The sequence below is a fragment of the Musa acuminata genome, chromosome BXJ3-6 (assembly GCF_036884655.1).
Source record: "Musa acuminata AAA Group cultivar baxijiao chromosome BXJ3-6, Cavendish_Baxijiao_AAA, whole genome shotgun sequence".
Lineage (NCBI taxonomy): Eukaryota > Viridiplantae > Streptophyta > Magnoliopsida > Zingiberales > Musaceae > Musa > Musa acuminata.
In genome coordinates this window covers 32,169,097-32,193,389 of record NC_088354.1, presented here as the reverse complement: position 1 = coordinate 32,193,389, position 24,293 = coordinate 32,169,097, and the positions used below count along the sequence as shown (strand labels likewise).

Below are 24,293 nucleotides of genomic sequence, written 5' to 3'. Positions count from 1 at the left end.
CATGAAGTCAAAAAACCTACCTAGTAACCCTACCAGATACAGTAATATAGCTTGTCACCCAGGAAGGGGATAACTTTTCTATATGTTGGTTTGACCAAGTAGTAATTTGAGAAGCTAAAAGACATGGAGTCTGACTTCGGATACTGAGAGATGGTAAGCACCATGGCAAGATATCACGAGATATAGGAAGCCATAAACCCGTTCTCTCTCAAGCAGGGTTGGCCGGGCCGTACGTTCCATGAGTGGGGGTTCCCACGGGCATTATTGCCAGAATAGAAACCCTAAGCCATGGCGCATGCCCACTGCAGTGAGCATCTCTTGGGCACGGGAGAGGAGGTCTATCACCCTCTTCTTCTCCCCCGGCTTAGCTTGTCTCTTCTTCTTAGTCATGGATTTGGTCTCTCCCACTGAGCAACTGTGCTACGTGCGTTGCACCTACTGCAACACTGTTCTTGCGGTAATTTTTCTTAAAGTAGGAGACTAAAAAGAGGCCAGTCATGGTGCTTTAGATGTACAGGAAAGATGTCCATTCAAAAAAAAAAAGAGCATCTTCTTCAGCCATATCAGCTTGTTCTCTGAGCAAGTTTCTCTGTATGAATTCCCTGTTTTTTCTCTGTTCTCTTCGATCTGGCATCCGAGGACCAGTACTTTCAAAGCAAGCCTTCATTTTCTTTTCTCATACTTTTCTGTTCACTTTTAATTATCTCACTAACCATGAATGATGTTTTAGTTTGAGAAGATCCAGATGAAAGTACTACTTTGCTTTGGTTTTTCTACTGTTCGTGTTGATGGTTCTTATGCTGTCCATGCCGCTGTTAATTACGACAAAGTATTCCCGTCGGCTTCTAGGGTTTTTCCTCCTCTTCCTCTCTCTCTCTCTCTCTTACAAAGTGAGAAAAAGAAAATTGTTCAAACGAGATCCAATCTGTTTGCATGCATGAGGAATCTAAAGATGATTCCTTGATTATTTTTCTCTTTCCACGCTCTAATTTTTTAGTCTCCTCAGTATTTGCAGGTTGCAGTTCCATGAAATGCAGCTGATCTTGGTCTAAGAGCATGCATAAAGCAGATCATAAGCACCTTCCTCAAACTTCGAGCATTCTAGTTCTGTTCCTCTCTCTTCTTATGCTGAATTCTTCTTTTACCTGCTCATGGCAGTGTAAGATCATACTATATGGAAGCAGACTTTGATATCTATTCCCTTCCCTTCCCCTCACCCAAATTCATCAGCTCTTCTTCAGCTAAACAATTATCTACAGGATATCCACTTGATGCTAACAATTACTCTGTGGATGAACTATAATATTCCTATTTCTATTTCGAGTTGCAATCTTTTGGAAAGGCAACATGGGATTCCACAGAATTGCCAGCTCTAGATAATATGGGGGGAAAAAAAAAGCACATTATTGGGAAAATAAGAGCCAAAGATACCAGAGGGTGAAAAGAGCTACCGATTACACCTTGATCTGGCGTGGTGACAAGACTTTCACTTGGCTGCAGGTTGGAGTTCCATGCAAGCGGATGATGGATACAATTACTGTGAAATGTGGTCACTGCAACCATCTCTCCTTTCTCGGTCCCAGACCCATTGTGCAGTCCCTTACTCCCACTAATCATCATCTCATAGGCCTTCAGGTTCACTTCTTCTCTATTAAATTTCTTGTGCTTAGACTAATGTGACAAGATGATGCGTACCGAACAATATATTTGTGATGCGTTATAAATTGAACAATATTTTAGGATCCATTGCAATCTTGTCTGTCTGCTTCCTTCCATCTCCTTTTCTGCTTGGTTTGATTCTTTTTCTTTCTGGAAAAGGCAGTGATATTTTAGGCACTTTATCTTGTATGACGATGTTCGTTATCTTGATTAGGGTCCTTGCACCGACTGCCTGAGAGGACAACCTTCACCACCATCATCATCAACTTCAATTGAGCAAATGATCCAAAGCCCACAATTTGTCATGAAACGTAAAGATTCTCTCTTTTTTTTTCCCTTCATGTTTAGTGTTTTTCTTCTTCTTTTTTTCTGAGGAAATATTGATTCCTTCAATTGTTGATGGCAGCTCCCGAGAAGAAGCACAGAATGCCTTCTGCTTATAATCGCTTCATGAAGTAAGAATCAGATACGATATCTTCATACGAGTGCTGATGTATTTTCTTTGTTGCATCTCATGAATGAGCATATCATCAGATTTGATCTGGTGTAAACATCACCAGCCAAATCCTCATATGTTCTCGTCGCAAAACGGCAGACTCCTTAAAGACATTCTCAACCTACCATCAGACACTTTCCACCATCCTTCACACAGATAATGTAGCAAAGTCCTCTTTTCTCGATGCTGCTCGAAAGAGCACAGGAAACCTTTTTTGTAAAAATATATAGCATTTTCTTTTTTCCTTATGAACCTTTACTATTTTAACCTTGCACCTTTACATTTCATCACATCGATCTTCCTCTGAGATTAATTCTGCATTTACAATTTCTTTGCTTTGTACCTTATGATACGTATCATATCCTACTGGGGCAACTTCATTTGATGCATCTGAAACACCAAAGATGGAGTAAATGTGACTCAGATACTAAAATGGTTCTGCCAATAGATCCCTTGTACAACTTCATGCTGTGTGCTTCCTCTTGACCTTTTCCTTTATAAATGAAGCATGTTAGTTAATAGTCTTTACTCTCGTTACTTACAAGTCAGATGTTCAAGACACACAACAACATAATAGAGTAGAAATATTTATGTATGTGGAGAGATTAAAAATTGAACTAAAAAGAAGTGTCCTATATGCTAAATATTGATAGAGTCAAATGACATATATTGAGTTTGGCCTACAATCTAATGGCTTAAACTTTTGGGTTGAATTAGAAACTACCCTGATATATATTAACCCACATCAATTTGACTTAGAATCATTATTAATGAATTTCTAGTGATGATCTTAAGCTCCTAGAATAGGGGTCTAGAGAGGATCAATATACGTAATCTTACACCTACAAGCACATAAAGACATCAATCATTAGCAATGGAAAAATATTAGGAAGCGTTGTGTAGTGTTTAAACCAAGTAGATGCCTTTATAAGTTGTTATACAGAAGATAGTACAACACATTATGTTGCAGCATTATGTATGATTGGAACTGCAGTCATGAACTGGCTACAGCTTGCTCTTGAACTCGTGTATATTGTTGCTGGAGGACAAATCACATAACTCAAGAACCATATCATGACAGGGAGGAAATACAACGAATCAAGGCAGCTAAACCTGATATTCCTCACCGGGAAGCATTTAGCATGGCTGCAAAGAATGTAAGTTATCACACTATCAACTTGTTTCTGAAGGCAATACTAATGGCAGTATCTTGCATGCTTCTTGTCACATGAACTGAAGTGGGCTAAGTGTGATCCTCGTTGCTCGTCGACTATTGTTTCGCCTTCTGATACCAATGAACTGGCTCCCGTTCCAGATTCGGTAAAGAGAAAATAACTTTCATTTTTCACCATTAGAAGTGGTTTGTGTAGTTAATTATTCGTGCCGTCTTGTCTTGATGACACAGGAAAGAAGCAGTTGCTCTAGAATGGAAAGCTCAAGTGTTTGCAAGCAATTGGAAAAGAAGGATTAGGTTCCGAAACAACATATGGAGCTCTTCCTCTTTCCTAGTGATGCAATTATGGTGTTAATTTTTGTTGGATCTTGTCTTAGATCTCTCTATAGTGAAACATCTTTAAATCTGTACTATTTCCCAGTTATGATCCATGTGTCCTATGGATGCACTGCAGATGAAGAGGAAGTGATCCATACATGTTGCTCAGATGTATGAATTGCTAAGATTTAAACCCAAGTATTGAGTGCCTCGTTAGAAATGTTTTAAAGTAAGAAGACATCCCTTGCTACTTGGATGATAAAACTCCATACAGATCGATCGAAGTAGACAAGTTTTGATCTAAGAAGAAGGATTTGGAGCCCGTCAAATATATATTTATGCAATCTGATTTTTATTGATTCCATGAGTTCAGTGTTACCTGCTCACCACCATCACTAGTATTTGACAATGCTTGGCAAGAAAAAAATGACGAAACAGGATAAAGGATTTTTCTGCAGGGATGTACTCATTTATCTTTTGTGGACAAAGCTTGCACTTCAAAGATTAATCAACATGAACATCTGCACATAAATTGAGTACAAAAAGTAGCTGAGAAAGTAGCATTTCATACTAAGTTCATTGTTTCAGTTGGTGATATTTCAAGGTTCATTCTCTTCTGACATCAAATTCCTCTGTAAGAAAACTTGTAAACATGAAGAAGAAAAGACATCCGATACTATACTCTGAAGTCTGTAGCCAAAGATGGTCGATATACCTCACTGTCCTCTCATGTTTAACTGGGTGCAACATTCTAATTTGTTTTGGATGCCATCTATATGTTTGTCATTGATCCAATAATGCAGCCATAAGGCGATCCTCTTCTCTATTCCATTTTCTTATATTTTTTTCTCAAAACCCTAATGTTATTTGATCATTCTTTTGGATTTTCATTTTCTGAAAATAAGTTATAGTTAAAAATTTCCCATCTTAGTTTATGATATGCAAGTCGAAACAATATGAAACTGCAAACAGATTACATACCTTTCTTTCTTATAATAAAAAGAGTACATATAGCCGATCAACCGAGCTTTGTTTGCTCATATAATATTTACTTATGAATATTATTTCAGATTGCTAATATCATTTCCAGTTAGAAAGCGTGTGTGAAGATTAAATTTATTTGGATGCCATCTTTACATTCAATTCCAACAAAACTATCACTATATATATATATATATATATATATATATATATATATATATATATTGTGCTTCTTCTTCCAAGGATGATATGGGTAGAGTATTGAGAAGACCTTTTCTTCAAATAAGAGGACTTGTCCGTAAGAACTAAAGTTGCAATTTCTTTTTCTAAAAATAGATTAATCATGAAGATGGATTTTGATCCCAAGATCTATCTTATGCTTGGGTTGCAAGGTGGAACCAAATGCCTCTATGCTCAAAATTAAGCACTAATTTTAGAGGATTGTAATTAAGATTCTGGCCAATCTTTCATGAAGACATCATAATTTTGACTTGAGCTCTACAACCTAATATGGATGAAATTAATTAATGGTAACATGCATGGAACAAAACCATTGAAGACTTGGGTTATCATTGTCCCTCAATCACTAGATGTGATTTTGCTTTTCCAGAGATGGGGGATTCACATATTTTGTAAAACTAGTTAGACAAATGTTCTTATACATGCATGCATAATTAAAAAAAAATACAAAGAATGACAAAACATCATGCATTAGTTTGGAGAGCATTATTTTATCCAAGACTTAGAATTTGTTTATCTTATCCAAGACTTAGAATTTGTTTGCTTGACTATAAGAATAAAAGGAATCGTTTCATGTTAGTCAATAGTGACTACATTATTTATGCCATCTCTTTGCTTCCTTTAAATGACTTTTTATTTTTTCACACAGCTCTTATAGTTTTTTAAGTTAGTCGATCGATTACTTTTTATTAATTTTTAATCTAAAATAAACTCTTCTAAAATTATTTATAAACCTAGATGGTTCTCCATCATCCAAACAATAAAAATATAGCAATTACAACCGCTAAAACTAACATGAACTAATATGTTGGAACACCTGAACTCAGAATTCTCAATGTTATGTCACTGACAAACTGACTCTATTGCACAAAATACACATGCACAGATGAAAGTGGTAACACATTGTTCTTCTTGACAATGCTGAGGAAAACACTAATTCTAATGTCCATTTTGTTATCTTTTTGGTCTATCTTTTGTTGCTGAGAAAACAGTAATTCTAAGGGAACCACTTCCTCGTTTCTTGGAGAAAAACAAAGTGCATGGTAATATTCTAGTGCATGAATAAAATCAAAATTTGAATTTTAGATGACTAAATCACTTTAAAAGGAGAAAGTGACCACAACTGCCAAACACATATTATACTGCCACAATAAATTATGGGACAGCTTCCCTTGAATGTTGCAGCAATGTACTCCTTGATGGATTTGATATTAATTAGGCAAAAGCCAAGTGTCATCAACCTGTCCTCCAAACCGTCACTTCCCATATCAGTGAGAACGAGACATGTCCCGAGTAGAACTCGCTCGGTTTAAGGCTTACCTACAATTAGGTGGAGCAAATATGTCTTCTGAAAGCTTTTTTTGCCTGCTATGAGCCAATGACAATGATCAAAATGGAAATAAAATGATTTCCACAGTATAATCTACTTGCTTTGGACTTGCTTTCCCTGTCACTTGTCCCTCACCACAACATTTAGTTACTTTCACAGAAGAACATCATTATGGTGCATGTCCCCCATAAAATAGACTTCGATTAATTTGGTGGGTCATGGATGCTTCCACCTATTTACTTTGGCTCAAAGTTGGGCAAGTATCACATGCTGCATATCTTGGACTTTGAAGAACTTTATATGCAAAATAGTTCTTGGCTTGAAACCATACTGATCTGATCATGTTGTTGATGGACAAAGATTCCATGTCTTTTTCCCCCAAGAAAGAGAATTCTTTCATTCTTCAGAGTTCAAAAAAAGAACCATGTTTGAGATATGTGTTGGCTTTCTTGATCTCTTTGTCACATTTTCTTAGCTAATGATGCAAACAATTTTAAGCTAATAATGACCATATTAATAACAGTAACAACAACAATAATGTTGACAACAATGGTTCTAATTACCAGCCCAATGATTATTTGAAACCTATCAATTAAGCTGGTTTTCAATTTCTTAATTTGTTTAGTTTTGACCAGAATTTGATCAGGAAAATAAGGGATTGAAAATTTGCATGGTCTCATTCCTTCAAATTTGGGTTCCTTGTACAAACCAGCTGCTTCTGTGTGTGCTCTCATTGATGAACTGTTTGTAGTTCATCAATTCACCCACTCTGCTTCTGTGTGTGCTCACTTTAGTCTACCTGTATGAATGCAACAATTGTTATCATAAATAGCCACCAACTCTGACCGTCTATAATTCATTATCTGTCCCCTTATTAAAGAATCCACATTGTGTTTTTTCTGTGTTTTCATCATGCCAATAGATTTGGCAATATATCTCATCATATGTGAGTGATGCAGTGCCTCTGCATATAGCTGCAGCACACATGCTTTTTATAAATGAAACAGAACTGGATTATCTCGTAGGCTTATTAAGCTAAATGAACATATCAATCACATTACAAACTTTCCTTTGGAATTGGGACAAATGAGTATTCAACAACTGCTACTTTCCTTGGGAAGTGGGACAATGTTTGTGTCGTGTGCATGCAGCAGGTTCATGGCTTGAACATTGAAGCTCGTGACATCAAGCTCACCAAATACGGGTTTTCTCTCTTTGGGATTTCAACAGTAGTCATAAAAACATGAGCTGGTGTTGGAAATTCTTTGTCAAATCCATGAGACATCTTGGGATGACTTTTCTTTCACTATAGGGGGAGAGATGAGTCTGCTGATGTTTTCACTATTGTTATTTGTGTGAGGGTGAATCTGATTCCCAAAATCATATTTTCTTTCAATTTCCATTTGCTAAGAGGTCTGGTCCATCTATCAGAAGAAATTTGACCTCCAATTTCGATTTTTCAACGAGTGAAATCGAGGCTTTCGGCTTAAGCAAGGAAGCAATCTTCATAAATACGGGGCAAGAACTCTAAAGAGCCTCGCTTATAGCTTCTGATTGTTATGGACGGCCAGATTTCTCCTGAGGGGCCTAGTGGGGAATTAGATTCTATCCTAGTGAAATGGAATAGGCCATCCCCTCGAATTGAACACTGAGGGGTGGGGGGGCTTTCTCTTCTTCTAAACAGGTTGGAGGAGCAGGCTTTGTCGTAAGAGATGATCAAAGTAGATGTTTAAGCGCTAGGAGCAAGTTTATTACTGAAGGAAACTACAGAATAAATAAGATGAAGGCAGTAGAAGAGGGGATTAATGCTACGTAGGGAAGAAGGATTTCAGAAGTTGCATAGAAGTGGATGCTCAAGGCTTGGTTCCGATCCTTACCAAGCAGGAACAGCCTCCTTTGTTTTTGACTATGTTAGTAATGTATTCTGGCATTAGAATCTTTTCAACAAGTATCTATTACCCATGTTTTTAGAGAAGTCAACAACTGTTCTCACTAGTTAGCTTCTATGGCCAAGTTTTGGAAACTTGATTTTATGTGGAAGCTAGGTTTTCCTCCTGAGTTCCTTGAGGCTTTGAGCTCTGATGAGCAGAGCACAGATTATACCAGGGTGCTTTAAGTAATATAGCAATGCTTTTTGTTCTGGTCAAAAAAAAAGAAAGAAAAGAAACATGGACATTTACCTTGTTTCCTGGGAATCATCTGAGCAGATGAGAAGTGAGATGATTGTGTTTCTGAGATGTAGAATCTTAGATGTGACCAAGGGTTCATGTAACTAGCAATTATCATTGAAAGGAATACTTTAGGATGCTGAAACTTGAAGAAAATTCTTGTGCTTTTCAACAAATAGGGTGCATCATTTCACATATTTGCAAGCCAAAGACAGAAATCTGGTTATGAGAGACCATCTCCCAAGTAAGAGGAAACATGATTTAACAAAATAAGATGTAATATATTTATTTATGCTGATTCAACGAAAGGCAACATTCCCCAGATCATAGTTCTTCAGCTCAAACAGTTCAGAGCTGGATTCACTCCCTCCCCGATCCTCCTCTTCTGTCCTCCTGAACCACTTGTGTTGCTTCTTCATGAACTCTTCACTCCACAATGCTTCTTTGTCAAGAAGCCGATTACCAGCTTTACTAGTTAGCCATTTGTTCTCAGGATAACCATCCATGGATTTAGCTCTCTCAACCAGCCAATCCTCATCTATTACCCTCTTATCGCACCCAAGTTCTCTCTGTGAGCAGAAAGGAGCATATTTCTGGTGCCCACTAGACTTGCTATTGCAGCAACGCTCCGTGGAACACAGGATGCTGGAGTCATTTCTCTTCATGCGCTGGGAGTAGTTGATGCTACCTTTTCTCCTCCCTGCATGCATCTTGTCAAAACTTGCGTCCTCCTCTGACTCAGTGGGGTTAAGAGCCCTTGTTTTCTTCCTGTAGATGGCTTGCTTGATGAAAGAGTTGAGGAAACTAGCTAACCTACGACCGGCCGAGCTGGGCTGTCTGCTCTTCTTGTCATTGCGTTGGTTCTCAACCTTTTTGGACTGCTGTCGAAGTCTGGTGGATCTTGCAAGTGTGTCCAAACTCCTATCTCCTCCCCAGCTGATCAGTCTCTCTTCTCTCATGGATCTCTGAAGGCCGAGGCCTGCGCCATCGATTCCGCCGGAGAAGTACCATGTTGCCTCGAAGACGTCGATCTCGTCGGAGTCAGCTTGGCTATAACCCTTCGACATCACTGAGGGGAAGGACTGGGAGGAAGAGGACATGGACATCAAAGGCATACCTTGCATGGGATATTGCAGGTTTCATCTGAAGTGATGCACCCTCTTTTTAACTACAGGACCGTGAGAGAAGAGGTGCTTCCACTTGGTGGCGTCGATGCTGATGGATGGCCCATGCAGTGGCAGGAAGGGGACAAAGAGTAATATTCTAATGCGGAATAAGCGGAGGAGTAAGATTATTTTCAAATAATAAGTTACCCATTTATTATTTTTATTTGTTTCATATTATTAATTTTTTATATTCTATGTTTCTTTCAATAGTTTCAGTTAGTTAATTTTAAAGGCTTATAAATAAAGATGTTCTCAAATTATATAAAATCATAAAAAAATGACAAATATTATAAAGAATTTTCTGTCGGCTTTTTCTTATCTTTTGTATCATGTTTGTTTACTAGATTCCTTTAGTAATTTCTTTTATCAGTTGATATTAAAGCATTGCCCTTGATGATAGTATAATATTTTTATGATTAAAAAATTAAGAAGTATGCTCTACACTCACGTAGATGTTGTGTATCAGAAACTTAATTTACTAAATATAACTCTATAGCCTATCAAGATAAGGTCTAGTGGCAATAATGATGATAACAACAATTAGCATTATTAGCGATGGCAGTAGCAAATTAGATAGCGACAACCTTCATGATAGAAGTAATGGCAACAACTTAACAGTAATGATCACGAGTGCTAGCCCTATGGGCAACGTTCGAAGCATAAGAAGCGAGGATGACTCGGGAACTTCAAAAGATTCACGACATGCTCACTAACTTGGGTTTAAGCGCCAACAGAGTTCATGATAATTATAGAATCAACCATACCAAAGTTTATGCTTATGGCTAGTTTAATCGTCAACATGAGCTTGCAATCCAACGTAGGTAACCAGCCTATGAAGATGAGTTAGAAGTGATGAAAATAATAGAAGATAAGAGCATTTATTGAATAAGTGAAAAAGCTTTATTGAAGAAATGAAAAATACTTCAATACATTAACATGTTCCTCTCCTATTTATACAGATTAAGAGAAAGGATTTCCCTCAACAGAATAGAAGATTTTCCTCAACAGAATAAAGAGGGAAATCTTATCTTCTATTGTTGTTGCGATTGGTGTTGCTGTGAGGGCACAGTTCCCTTCGTTCTCCCCCTTCGTTCTCCTTCAGTCCACCGATTATTGGCAGATCAATGAAGGCAGTGAAGGCTACCGCGGTGAGGAAGATGGGGATTGGCCGTGGAGCCTCTTAGCTGAAGACAAGAGCGAAGCTTCGCTTTTCTCAACGACGTTGGTCGCTGGCTAAAGGTAAGAGTGAAACTTCGCTTTTCTCACTACTCTAATACCATGATGAAAATAATAGAAGATAAGAACAATTATTGAAGAAGTGAAAAAGTTTTCTCTCCTATTTATACAGATTAGGAGAAAGGATTTCCCTCAACAGAATAGATGATTTTCCTCAACATAATAAAGAGATTTCCTCGTATAGTTAGGAAATATTATCTTCTATCAAGAACAAGGAATTATGGACTATCATAAAACTAATCAAAGAAGAGGTGTAGGTGTAGCTCAACCTCAACATTTCAATTGATATGCTACTATCTGTCCATAACAACTAACGGTATATAATGATGATTTAGAAAATGATAGTGAAAGATACAAAAGACATTAAGCATCACTCAAACGAAATAGACTATTTGAAGATTATCGTCTCAAAGCAAACCTCCATAGTTTTAATGGCCACCTAAACATTAAAGATTTTCTTGATTAGAGTTATGAAATAGAGAACTTCTTTGAGGTAATAGATGTTCCTGATCACAAACAAGTCAAGTTTAGTATATACTAATTGAAAGGAGGTGTAGCAACTTGGTGGGATACATTGCAAAATAACAAAAGAGGATAAGGAAAGACACCAATACAAACATCATGAACAACTTTTCAAAGGAAGATTCTTATCCCTAGACTATGAATAATTATTGTTCAAACAATATCAAAACTGTATCCAAAGGCACTTATCTATAATCAAGTATATTAATAAATTCTTATGTCTTTTAACTAGATATAGCTTATTAAAGTTAGAAGACCAACAAACAACAAGGTATATTAATAGATTAGATTTTATAATTCAAGATAAAATATCTTTAACTCCAATATAGATAGTAGATAAAGCTCACAATATGACATTAAAGGCTGAAATGTTGTTGACTCAACCTCCAATTACTACCTGACAAATCTATACTATAACAACACAACATGTTATTAAGAAAGAGAAGCAAGTTGTGACTAAGTCAATACAAACTACAAATCAAGACATAAATATCAGAAGAGCAATAATGCAAGCTAAGTATGTCCTAACAATTATAAACAATTCATATGCTCGACCTCTGGTTGGAAAGTATTTCAAATGTGGAAACTTAGTTCCAACGAGTGTCATGCTGATAAGATTATTAATCTTACATATTATAAAATTAACTTTGAAGAAAAAAGAGATATCCAAGATGATACGATTGATGATATTGATAATACTAAAATAATAGAGGAAGAAGGGAACATGTTGTATATGTTGTAAAAAGATTATTACTCTCTCAAGGTAAGAAGATCCATCTTAACATAAGAAAATCTTCTATTTTCAATGTAATGTTAATAACAAAGTCTGTGCATTAATTATAGACAATGGAAGCTGTATCCAAATCACTAGTGATGCACTTTAAATTATAGGTAGAAGCTCATCCAACACCATACAAGCAAGGGTGTATTAAAGAAGGCTCAATTATCACTGTAATTGAGATTTGTAGAGTTCCTCTCTTAATTGGGAAAAGCTATTAGAAGGAAGTTATATATGAGGTAGTTGACATATGTGTGCCATGTACGATTTGGTAAGCTATGGTAGTATGATGTAAATACAACTCATCTTGGAAAAAAGAATATCTATGTATTTTGATAGAATGGAAAGAAAATTACCATTCTATCAATTAACAAAAAGGGAGATAAATCTAACACTTCTAAAGTGGAGGGGAAGTCTTTTTTATCAAATTTAACTCTAGGCAGAAATTTATTGCTAGTTCTAAAGAAACAAGAATATGCTATGCTCTTATTATGAAAGGAAAAAAGTCATCTAAAGTAAATATTCAAATGAACTAAGATATATTAGAAGAATTCAAAGAGATTACCCCTAAAGTGTTACCAGATGGACTTTTACTTATGAGAGATATTTAGTGTTAAACTGATTTGGCTCCAAGAGCAAGTCTATTAAATTTATCTCTCTACCAGATGAACCCAAAAGTGAGAGATATTGAGTGAGATCCGATACAAAAATGAAATATTCAAGAAAATATGAACCCATGTGTAATCTCGACTTTTTTGACACCCAAAAAGTTGGAAGCTACTAATGTTAAGTACAATCAAGCAACTAACAAGCATAAGAGAGAGAATATGTTCAAGGAAGGAGATTATAGTGTTGTTACATAAGAAAGATTTCCTATAAGCACTTACAACAAATTGAATCCAAAATATCACCCAATGTCTTAAAGAAAATTAAAAACAATGCCTATGTAATTAATTTATTAGATGATTAGAGGATCTCAAAGATTTGTAGATTTATATGACTATTTTCTAAATAAAAAAAATATTTTATCTAAACATAAATTCGAGAATGAGTTTTTTTCTTAAATAGAAGGGATTAATACATAATAAGAGAAGACTTTTTCAAAGACCAAGTTGCCTATTTATTATTTTTATATTTTATATTTTTCAATAATCTCATATTATTAATTAACTAATTCTAAAGGCATAGAATTAATATAAATAAAGGCCTCCATTAAGTTTATAAAATTATTAAAAAATAATTATTGTAAAGATTTCTTCGAGTTTATTTTTCTTATCCTTTCTTATCAGACCAATTTACTAAAATTCTTTTTAATAATAAATTTTCTTATTTGTTTTCGTTCTGTGTCAACTTCTCACAGCGTAGAATGTTTTGAACATGTTGTCCTTGATTTCTGTCACTGCAAAGAGATTTTTTTGGCTTACATTGGATTGCATACGAAGCCTTTCCCTATAAAAGAAAAGAAGATTTTCACTGATACATATCTTCTTAACCTGTAACTCCATTTTCAAGGATGCTTTTGCTAGGCATCGGAAGCATCATTTAAATATGCTGAAATCTTTCAGCTTCAATAACATTACGCTGAAAGTTCAGCAGAGCGGAAGAACATGAAAGTGTACGAAGCTGAAGTGACATGTGGATGCGATTGCATTCATGGTGTGCATACATGTTCCAAAATCAAGGGGCAGCACCAGTGGCAAACTGATCACAAGAAAGAGATGTTCACCAACACATGGCTTCTGTCGTGTCATTTCGGGCGTCATTCATCCACAGACCTGCCTCAAGTTGCCAGTATCTTCAGTCTTAGCAGTGCAAAGCTTGAGCTTCCACTCAATGGAGTATACACCAGCTTTGGCGGCACGAGACGACATATGCACTTGTTCTATTTCACTCAGCTCCATACACCACACAGTAACATCTACTCGTTGGGTGTGCCTCTCCTCTTGAGGATGAGGAAGAAGAAAGCACCTTGTCTATTTTTCATTCAAGTACAAGTTGATGTGGTATCTTCTCGCAGAAATCTTCAACCAAACATCTCCCAAGACTCCAAATCTTCTAATAGGTTTTCTGTGGTGAGAAAATATTCTGCTTGTCTTCTATTGTCGCCAACATATTCTGCATGGTTTACAAGTATTTGTGCTATTCCCATATCAGTCTGATACAGGCATAACCTGATAATAACTACGGCAATAGATGGAACTCGGCACATTAGTTTCTGCTGAACTTGTTAGAGATGAGAGACAGTGATCCACTTTGCAACCAAAGTTTGCTGAAATCTGCTTTGGTAATTACTGAATCTATATTGTTCATCACCAGACAATCTTTTGTCACATATTGATCCTAATCCTCTAGAATGATAGGTCCTGCAACTCGTGACATTGAGGTCCATGAAAATAATATGACAAGAAACGCTTAGAAGTCAGCAGTATGTGGTTTTAGTACCGATAAGCGTGGCATACTTAGCATCACAGAAGCTGTAACCCTCAATTATGTCCATGGACATTATGAGACAGAGGTTATATCAGTATAACCAGAAATTGGTTATAATAAGAGAAAACTAATAGAATAATTATATTGTTTCGAGGTGAAACTACGTTTAATGTTATTTGCACACGAATTGACTGTGCCAGAAGATTAACTGTGGGGTGAAAACCTGCTTATCTTGTCCAAGATTGGAGTCACTGGGGAGGGTTGAACGAGTGCAAACATCATGAAGAAGTCCAGACAGTTCATGTTTGGGAGCACAAGTTCTAAAGCTAGTCCAAGAAAATAAGGACTTTCGAACTGTTTCGTCAAGCTTCAATCTGCTATAACGTGGTTATTACTGTGTTGAATCAAATGCATTTACTTATCATCTCCCATGTCTGTCTCCAAAGCTATTACTGTAGCTCTCTTTGATCTTCTTCAGAGTCATCAATTTGGACGCAGAGTTGTGGACTATCATCACGGTAGAGGAGTCTTGGCATTTCAATGTGTCCTCCCACAAATTTAAGCCTTGTCGAGAGTTCAAAGTAGCTGTTCTGATCAAATTAAAGGCATCATTATCATTATTTCCACTCAGCCTATCTTGACATCTCTCCATGATTGCACTTATTTTTGTGCTCTTTATTTTACTTACACTAATTTTCCCTTTCCCTCCCACATCCAGGGTAGATGAAGAGGTCTTAGGGTAAGATAAAAAAAATATAATCGATATAATTGTACCACTAATTTTGCTTACAGGATTAAAGGACTTTAATCCTACTTCGGCATGACTCGTACGTGGATTAATTCATTAATTCATAAAGAAAAAATAGTACAGGAACTTAATTCATTAATTCATTACGATTGACTCATTACAATATTCTAATCCCTTCTTATATATTAAATACAAGATTAAAAATAAAAATATAGAAATAAGAAAGATTACAATCATATCAATAATTCTGATTTGATTCAAAGAATATTCTTGATTAATAAACTTTTGTCTATAAAGAAATAAATATTCAATAAAAAAATCTGATTTATTTTATTTGATTTTATATTTATCTTTTTTTTTTTCTCTTTGAGCGATCGATATTGTCATGTGATGATTTATGTAAAATATTTCTAAATTAATAAAATTTATTCAAATTATATATATATATATATATATATATATATATATATATATATATATATATATATATTAAATTGCTCCTTCGTCATGTAAAGGTTCATGCCGATTAGGTTCAAAGTGGCAGAAGCCCAGTGAGGCCAACTCAAAGAGAATACTTTTAACACTGTTCTTCTCACCCAAAACCCACAACTCATCTCAAAAAGAGTCGGCCATCAGCATTCTCTGGAAGGAGGCAGTATTATATGACGACATGGCAGGAGCAGGGCTAGAGAAATGGAGCTTGTGTTCTATCTAGACTACGGGCCAGAAGCCCTGCTTTCCCAGCCATGCTCAAAGTCATCAGAACCATCTCTTTCATTGCTGTGCCTCTTCGTTTAGCCTGTCCCCTGCTGTCCCTTCGCTTTGCAACTTGAGGCGGCAAGATGGAGAGCAAGAAGAAGGTCCTGGAGGAGAAGGTAAAAGAAGTGGAAGATTTCCTCTGTCTCTGTCCATTCTCCTGCTGCTTTGCCGGTACGGTCGGCAAGATGATGAAGACGCCCGGGAGGAATGGCGAGCGCTTGCGCCGGTTCACGTTCAAGGGGAATCCCAAGGGTTACTTCGGCGAGCTGCGAGCCAAGAAATGAGCAGCGGAGTACTGCTCCTTTCTACATGACAGTACTGTTTTGATACGAACGCTGGAACTGAAGTGTGATTGAGAAGTGACTCGTCTCTGGCACTACGATTGTGCTCCAACTCTTTGTTTGCTACCCGAACCCTGGGGTGTGTTTTGGTTTCATCTTTTCTTTGCTTTTGTGAGATTCCTGTAGCAGACGTTTGAATTTTATATTATAAAGAATATTAGTATTTTTAAAGAGACAAAAAAACAAAAATCAAAAGTTTAAATTTATTTAATATTTATTTTTAAAATATCTCTTAGTGAACTCTTGGTCAATGGTCGATTGGATTCTGGTCCCTTAAACATGTATGTGATCTCAAGTTGTTGGCCATTTTCCCTGGACTCAATCATGGGCCTACAGTACAAGCAAAGGAGATGGACTCGAGGGAAAGAAAGCAAACCTGACTTTACCAGTCAGGATTAATTAGAGGGGACATCAAAACTTCTTATCTCAATCTTGATTTGGGGTCCATGAGATCTGAAGCACTTTGGTCACTGAAACAAAACCTAAACCTCTCATCTCAAGCTTGATTTAGATAGAGTCCACGAGAGCTGAAGTCTTAGGTCGAATGGCTCGATAGGGGTGGTATTCTTCACCCTTGTTATGAAAGCAAACACCACTAAACCTGATCTCAAATCTTTGGCTGAATTCAAGTAGACAAAATCAAATATCTAATCATGACCCTCACTGCAGTCCAGGCTCAACCACCACACACACACACACACGCAGGAAACCAAACATGATCACCATTTTTTATCCATTTCATTATTATTATTATTATTTTTGTTTATAACCACGCAGTTGATAGAACATTTGTATGGGAGCAGCTGATTTTGAGAACTAAAAATCCAAGATTCATCCCAGAAAAATAATCAGTCAAGCCATGGAACAAAGGCTGAAGGTTCCAAGAAAGAAAAGGTAAAAGAGAAAGCAGTGCCATTAGGATGAGTTCCTCCAACATAGTTCTTTTAACGCTTTAAGCAGCATTGCAGGCTTTCAAGAAAGCCAAATCTATGGCTACTCCCATGTCTCTTTTATTCCTTCCTACCCACCATTTCATCTTCCCGCTATATCACCAAAAATAACGTGATACGATGAGCGTATTATGCCTTGATTCCCTCTCTCGAGTACTTTATGGACCCCCTGGTTATATCGATCTCGATCAGGTTGTCCTCTTCGTTGATCTCCGATAAGAGCTCCATGAGGCCGTGTTGCCTCAGCACCGAATCCGGCAGATGGTTCGTCAGGAATCCTCTCCTCGTATCCGGCAATGGCTTCATCAGCGCTTTAGGCTTTTCAGGTGCAACGAAATGGCCATCGGGGAGCGAGATCTCGATGAGGTTCTCGTCGTCGGATATGGAATCCTCGGAGCTTTCCGTCGAGTGGCAAGCATCCTCCGGCAGAGACTCGTCGTCGTCGTCGTCGAAGTTGGAGAACTGCGACGCGCTTCGACTTAGACTATCCGGTGTGCCGCTGTCGGATGAAGTCCAAGTGTGCGTCAACTCTCCCTCTCCAGACCCGGCGACTGCTGCGTCGACCTTCTTGTCAGCAAAAACTTGGTCAGCTGGTGATGGTTTCTGGATCGAGTCGGACTTGACGAGCTGCCGGATCCTTGGCAAAGAGAACGGAAGAGAAGTGGAGAGCACCAGAACGAACAAGGTGGCAAGAAATGCTGAAGCCAAATGATTCCTGCAACAACTCCAGCAGCTAAACTGGAGGAGGAGACACAGTGCGATGGCCACCACTCTAGCATGGCTGGGGAAGCAAGGAATTGCCATTTGATCAACCAGTGGTTGAAGCATGAGCAGGAAATCTCGGAGGCAACCGATAGGACCTCGAATCAATAAACAACAAGAGAAGACGAAGACTGCTGTTGGAATAGAATGCTTTACTGCTCAGCAAGATTTGATGTAGGACAACTCACCAACTCAGATCCCACCTGCAAGGAAGAGAGAAGGAAAGATGGTGAAGTCTCGGCCTGAAACAGTAAAGCAATTGCAGAAGAGAGGTAGATGTGTGTGGTGGTGGGGGGGGGGGAGAGGGGGGCGGGGGGAAGGTGGTGATGCTTTTTCCCTACTGGCTAGGCTTTTACCACCTCCCCCATTGCCCACACTTCTCCAAGGAATAAATTACTCTCTCCCACATCTGAGCCTTCTCTAAGAGCACACCAGAAGGTGGTGGTGGTCCTGTTCCTGAGTCTTTGATTCTCTTGGGAAGGCCATGGGTGGTGGCTTCACTGCATAGGTTTTTAGCTCCCACGACTTGGAAACTCGAGCAACCATATGCAGGAGCTTCAGACCACCACATGGCACTTTCCCCCTTCCATCAGAGAAATCGAAAGAAACAGGTCGAACAAAGGTGCCAATATTTTATATGCATCTCATTCAAATTTCTGCAGCTCCAAGACAGATCAAGAAAACCAATCCTATTAAGTTGAACGCAGACCATAATATCTGTTCTTAGTTTGCAGGAAAAAGGCCATCGTACACCTAAACCACTAACATATTGCCTTGAGATCCCATCTCGATCAACACCAGTAAAACCATCTTCTTCATGAATGAATCACTTACCTCGGCAAAACAACTGCTGCAATCCTTCAACTACGGCCACCATATTCCCATACGAATGCAGCATCGTTTACATCTATCTGAGGAAACCTAACTGGCTTGGACTCTTACCCAACAAACTTAAGATACAAGGAACCTGCTGTGATCCACAACAACAACAATTATCAGATATGTTGCTCTATCCACCAGAGATCTTGCGATCTATGATTAGTTATCTGGATTCAAGGAGGTTGTCTGTTGTTTGTGCTGCTAATGATGGGCTCAGATGTGGCTTTCTTATCCGGTAATGATGCCCGAGTCCGACGCCTAATCGACTCAAGTCCCACACATACCAATGGAGGGGGCCCCTCTGTGTCATTTGTGCATGTTTGAACATCATTCACCGTTGATTGTGCCATAAAGTGGGTCCTTGAAAGGATTCCTCCTTTGAGCTTTTGGAAGTATGTTCTTCCTTGTCATAGTCTCCTCTGTCTTCTTTTCTTCCAATCCAAATGCATCAACAGTAAATCTATGGGGACAAGTAATGTTCTATTATCCTCATTTTTTTATCTGATGATTAATCTTCAACAGTGTTATATATATATATATATACATATATATATATATATGTATATATATATATGTATATATATATATGTATATATATATATGTATATGTATATATGTATATATATATATATATATATATATATGTGTATATATATATGTATATACATACATATATATATATATATATATATATATATATATATATATATATATATATATATATATATATATATATATACACACACACATATATATATATATACATACATATATGCATATATATATATTCAAAAGTTATAATTATCAGTACAATGTAAAATATTTGTTTATCACTATGAAGTTATATAATGTCAAGAAAGTCCATTTGAGCAAATAAAATATTAATAAAAGATACATTTTAATTTAACTTAGATATTCCAAATTATTAATAAAATCATTTTTTATCAATTATGTTATATGGCGAACATAATAATAACTATTAACTATTTAAAACACAAAGATGCATGATACATTTTCAAGTATGTATGTTTTCGCTCTACTAAACGTGCATATGCATAAGCGAAGAATATAATAATAATAATAATAATAATAATAATAATAATAATAATAATAATAATAATAATATCAATAACAATAATAACCAAATCATATTAGTGATGCACATAAGGATATTATATCTAGAAATAACTATTAGATATAGCATGTCCCGTTTAGATATAAACAAATATACAATATAGTACTCTTATATAAGTATTTTATATTTTAAAAATACGTTTTGCTTTTATTTATTCGCCAGTAATGGTTTATACTGTGATAGTACAACATCCACCAAAATCACTCTGCATATGATTACAAACAAACCAACATTCTCACACATATTAGTGTGTTACGGGATTTATAGCAACTGCCATTAAATCTCTTAATTAAAACGTAATCCCTCAACGCATATGAGATATGTAGTAGTATTCATTATAAATCATTCTAGCATGATGTATACAAAACATATATAAATTTTGTGTCTCTCGCATATCTTCCACATTTTGCCGTTGAAATAATGGCAAACTTTAACTCCACTAAATAATATACTTAAACATATTTAATAATTAGATGCGTCATATGCTTAAGTAATTTTTTATTTGGTAAGATTTTGTTGTTATCTTAGTATTATCTTGTGCATATGGCACAAGTTGGAAACTAGTGCGTGTAGGTTGTTCTAATAAAACTCCAAAGAAGGGACAAAGGTAGGTATAGTGCGTAACACTTGGCCTTCTCAATAGCGCTTCGAATCATGTCTTCAATACCCCTTTTTATTTAAAAAACTAAATTATATAATCTTTTATAGTCTAGCAGTGTCTTAGCTTTAGGACTAATAAAACATCTTACAATGTAAAGATGAACTTGGCTAAATCATAAATATAAGTTACGGCTTACGCACTTCTAAAGGTACCAAGAAAATTGTATATAATATGTTCAGATATAAGGAGATAACGATCCTTAGTATAATAGTAAAATTATTCCTTAACGACTTAGATAAAAGTAGTCATAAAAAAATTAAATATTTAAAGATAAAACTATGTATGTTAACCCTTCTTAAACCCCGAATGAAAACGTAATGCATCAGGTATATCTTTTTTTTTCAAGTGTTAGTTATTTTAACTGACAAAGATTTTGACAGTTTATCAAAAGGTCTTACACTCAAATCTCATTTTTGTCGCTTACTTTTTTTTTAAAAAAAAATAATAATAAAAACATTTAAATATCTTAAAATTCTTGTGACTCCTAGAAGACTCACGTGGTTAGTCATGATCTTATTTTTAATATTATAAAGATCAAAATGGATGGCATGGATCTTTTTTTCATAGGAGGAAGGTCCTTATCTAATCTATCATTAGTTTCATATTTATTTTGAAAAAGATCTTGATATTAAAGATATAAAGATTACTAAATGAGTTCTTAAAATTAGAACATTCAAATCTATCTCAAAGGAAAAATTTATGGAATCAAATTGTTCTTGTGTTGTATGGAGGTTTTTCCTTGGACTTCTCGATACATATCGAATTCTAATTGGAGCTAAAAATTATTCACATATGCTATGTTTTTATTTTTTTTTTATTTTGGTGCACATCGACTACATTTAAACTTATGATTTTATAGACTTATTTATAATGGCAATTACACTAACCTCCTCCAACCAATATAGATTTTTGTTATCCCCTTAATGTGAAAATCTATGTTTATCAATAGTGAAGCTCCTAACTGTCTTATTGTCGATTTAATTGAATATAGGGGCTAGAAGGAAGGTAACAAAATAGGTTTCGTGGTCTCTCCCTTAGCCAAAAGATTCTTAATTCCTACACATTGTTGTTTCCTTATGATAGATAACATGTGCGTGGAATCTAACCCCAAGTAGTGTTACCATACAAAATTTTTAATGATAATAGGTTCTTGTTGATGATCCTAACATAGATTGACATAGATTTTGAAAACCCCCTACTAAGGATCATTGTGTCGAGTACTAAATTTATTTTGATGATTAAGTTAGACCAGTATATATCAGTCAATATCGATATACCATATGTTGGTATGTCTATATATATCAACTTTTTGAAAAAGAAAGAAAAAGAAGGATAATAGAAAGGTCAGGTAGAGGAAGATAGGAAAAAAAAAAGAAATAAGAAATAAGAAAATGGTGGAGGAACAAAAGAAGAAAAGATAACGGTGGAGGAACAAAATTAAATAATAGAAGAAGAGGTGGAAGCATATCTTTATGAGATATAGACATTAGCAAATAACATTAGTGGTGATATTGGTGGTGATAGTAGCATCGCTAAGAAGAAGACTAATGAAATAATGACGATGACAACCGTTGTGAGAGCAGGGGTCACGAATTATTTTAAATTTGTTTCTTTTTTAATACTAAGTTAGACAGACCCATCACTCTATTATTTTTTTTTCTAAGTTGAATTAGACCATTCTAACGGATGATTGATTCGCATATTAGTCCACATTTGGACCAATACGTATCATCCATTCGGAACAATTTTGAGGACCACAATAAACCTCGCTTTTGGCTATGCCTAGGGTGTTGGTCTTCTGCTGAAAAGTTTTATGTACCAAACCTCCTACCTCTTGCATGCTTGTTGCTGTGAATTTGTCTCAATCCTTCCAAAGCTGGCTTAGTAATTCTGAATTTGAATCGGTGAGCCATCTATTCTTCATTGTGATATTGCACAACAAGTCCGAGATCTCTTCGAAATGCTTACTCCTTTTGCTACGGGTGCTAAAGGTATGAGCGGCACCTGGCTCAAGGAAGGTGAGCACTGATCCACAAGGCTTGTCTGACCACTAGATTTTGGATGCTATGACATGCCAAGAATGATACCAAGTTCAACCAAATTCAAGAGAGGCCTAAGAGTCTTAATGTTTAGAACTCTCGCGTATGCTACTTCCTGCATTAACACCCAAAGATCTAAAGGTAATGCAAGGATATGCAGTGATTCAGTCAATTGGAGCAGCCCTAACTAAAACTGGTTCAAACTTAATATAGATGAGTCATGGTCTAACAGTCATAGTTGTGGTGGTATAGGTCTTGTTATTCTTGAGGGCAATGCTACTTATCGTTGTTGCCAATGAGGGTTTATAAGTTGCTATAGCTGAAGGAATCAAATTTATTGAGCTTGATAGTAATTCTTCACTGCTAGTTGACATCAATGCAAGGAACCCCTTATTTGAAGACTTTTTGATGCTGTGATAGCACTGTTGACTGAGTTGAGTAGTCAAGCTTGCTAGAAGCTCACGTAGATCATTTTGTAGAAAAAGAAAATTTCTATTGATTTTTATTCGATATTAACCTGTTTTGGTTTAAATAAATTTATGTTTGCTGTGGGAATAAAAGAAGTAATTGGGACACATCATAATCCACAGTGGCCTTGAGGCATGCAATATTGATAGGAAAAGATCATCTTGAGATATGATTACGAAAGGTTGGAAATCAAGGAGACATGGATGGACCATATGAGTTGGAGGAGTTAGGCAAACTATAGTTTCTTCAAAGTTCTGCATCTAATGTTACTAGGATCGACCACTTCACATTTGAACAAAGCAATGATAGAAGAGGAGGAGGTTATAGAAGAAGCCATGCATGCCAAGTACGATCCTTAATGAATAAGGAGTCGATCTGAGGTCAGTGATGACCATGGCAGACACAAAGTTGATTATGAATGAGATGTGACTCCCAAGAATGAAGCACCAAGTCATCGAGTCGAAGGACTTAAAGTGAGAGAAGATGTGGTGATTGACACACCTGTCGGCCAGTTGGTAGGGTTGGCCATATAAAGCAGTGTCACTTGAACCCTACTTGGCCATGCGTGCTCTGTCAGTATTGTCCTCTTCTCAGGTTTTAATACAGTGCTGGAGTTGTAATCCATGGTGTTTGTGCTTGGGGCATCCCCTCCTGCATGCATTGAGAGTGGGGACTACAGTTCAAGTTCAGGAAAACTGTGTGCACATTGCAGCACCATTCAAGGCACGCAGGCCATGGAGGGGGACACCATATCAAGCTTAGCATTGGAGGATGCTTGTGTAGCCTTGGGCAATGAGCATGTCGGACTCTTGCATGCCCTAAAAAAAAGGGTTTACATTGGTTTGATCTCGTGTGTATATATATATATATATATATATATATATATATATCAAGATAGCCCTAAACATCATCCTTTGGTACAGAAACCACTCTCAACCTTATCAAGTATAAACAATTTATTATTTTATTATTTAGATGAAAAAATGATAGAAAAAATAACAACAACGTGATGATGCATAAAAATGTCATCGATCTAAGCCATCTAGTGTTGTT

The 24,293-nt window shown here is 36.5% G+C and overlaps 3 protein-coding genes across 7 annotated transcripts; 1 reads left to right on the top strand and 2 right to left on the bottom strand.

Moving 5' to 3' along the window:
• The first annotated feature begins 221 nt into the window (after positions 1-221).
• Positions 222-3,845, top strand: LOC135585784 (protein DROOPING LEAF-like). 2 transcript variants are annotated; one of them, XM_065153601.1, is made up of 7 exons: positions 222-457; positions 1,501-1,635; positions 1,874-1,970; positions 2,066-2,114; positions 3,237-3,312; positions 3,395-3,475; positions 3,561-3,845. In XM_065153601.1, the coding sequence occupies exons 1-7, from the start codon at positions 239-241 to the stop codon at positions 3,624-3,626; spliced, it is 723 nt and encodes a 240-aa protein (XP_065009673.1). In that variant the 5' UTR covers positions 222-238; the 3' UTR covers positions 3,627-3,845. The 2 variants fall into 2 exon arrangements, with proteins under 2 accessions (XP_065009673.1, XP_065009674.1); XM_065153602.1 differs by lacking the exon at positions 222-457 and adding an exon at positions 909-1,104 and having other exon boundaries at positions 3,561-3,815.
• A 4,820-nt stretch (positions 3,846-8,665) lies between these two features.
• On the bottom strand, positions 8,666-9,433 carry LOC135641426 (protein BIG GRAIN 1-like E). The gene has a single exon (XM_065156783.1). It carries the CDS (start codon positions 9,431-9,433, stop codon positions 8,666-8,668), a length of 768 nt encoding a protein of 255 aa, XP_065012855.1.
• Positions 9,434-17,234: 7,801 nt separating this feature from the next.
• LOC103988996 (uncharacterized) lies at positions 17,235-19,318 on the bottom strand. Of its 4 annotated transcripts, none has more exons than XM_009407700.3 (2): positions 18,893-19,318; positions 17,235-18,261 (listed from the first exon to the last, which is right to left on the bottom strand). In XM_009407700.3, the coding sequence occupies exon 2, from the start codon at positions 18,122-18,124 to the stop codon at positions 17,426-17,428; it is 699 nt and encodes a 232-aa protein (XP_009405975.2). In that variant the 5' UTR covers positions 18,125-18,261; positions 18,893-19,318; the 3' UTR covers positions 17,235-17,425. The 4 variants fall into 4 exon arrangements, with proteins under 4 accessions (XP_009405975.2, XP_009405976.2, XP_009405977.2 ...); XM_009407701.3 differs by lacking the exon at positions 18,893-19,318 and adding an exon at positions 18,456-18,856; XM_009407702.3 differs by lacking the exon at positions 18,893-19,318 and adding an exon at positions 18,466-18,856.
• Positions 19,319-24,293: the final 4,975 nt, after the last annotated feature.

Bases quoted from the DNA above. Each gene is read 5' to 3' on its own strand.
- LOC135641426 (XM_065156783.1), bottom strand. From the start codon at position 9,433: ATGTCGAAGGGTTATAGCCAAGCTGACTCCGACGAGATCGACGTCTTC.
- LOC103988996 (XM_009407700.3), bottom strand. From the start codon at position 18,124: ATGCTTCAACCACTGGTTGATCAAATGGCAATTCCTTGCTTCCCCAGC.
- LOC135585784 (XM_065153601.1), top strand. From the start codon at position 239: ATGAGTGGGGGTTCCCACGGGCATTATTGCCAGAATAGAAACCCTAAG. The intron at 458-1,500 runs GTAATTTTTCTT...ACTTGGCTGCAG, and splicing joins ACTGCAACACTGTTCTTGCG to GTTGGAGTTCCATGCAAGCG. The intron at 3,313-3,394 runs GTAAGTTATCAC...CATGAACTGAAG, and splicing joins TTAGCATGGCTGCAAAGAAT to TGGGCTAAGTGTGATCCTCG.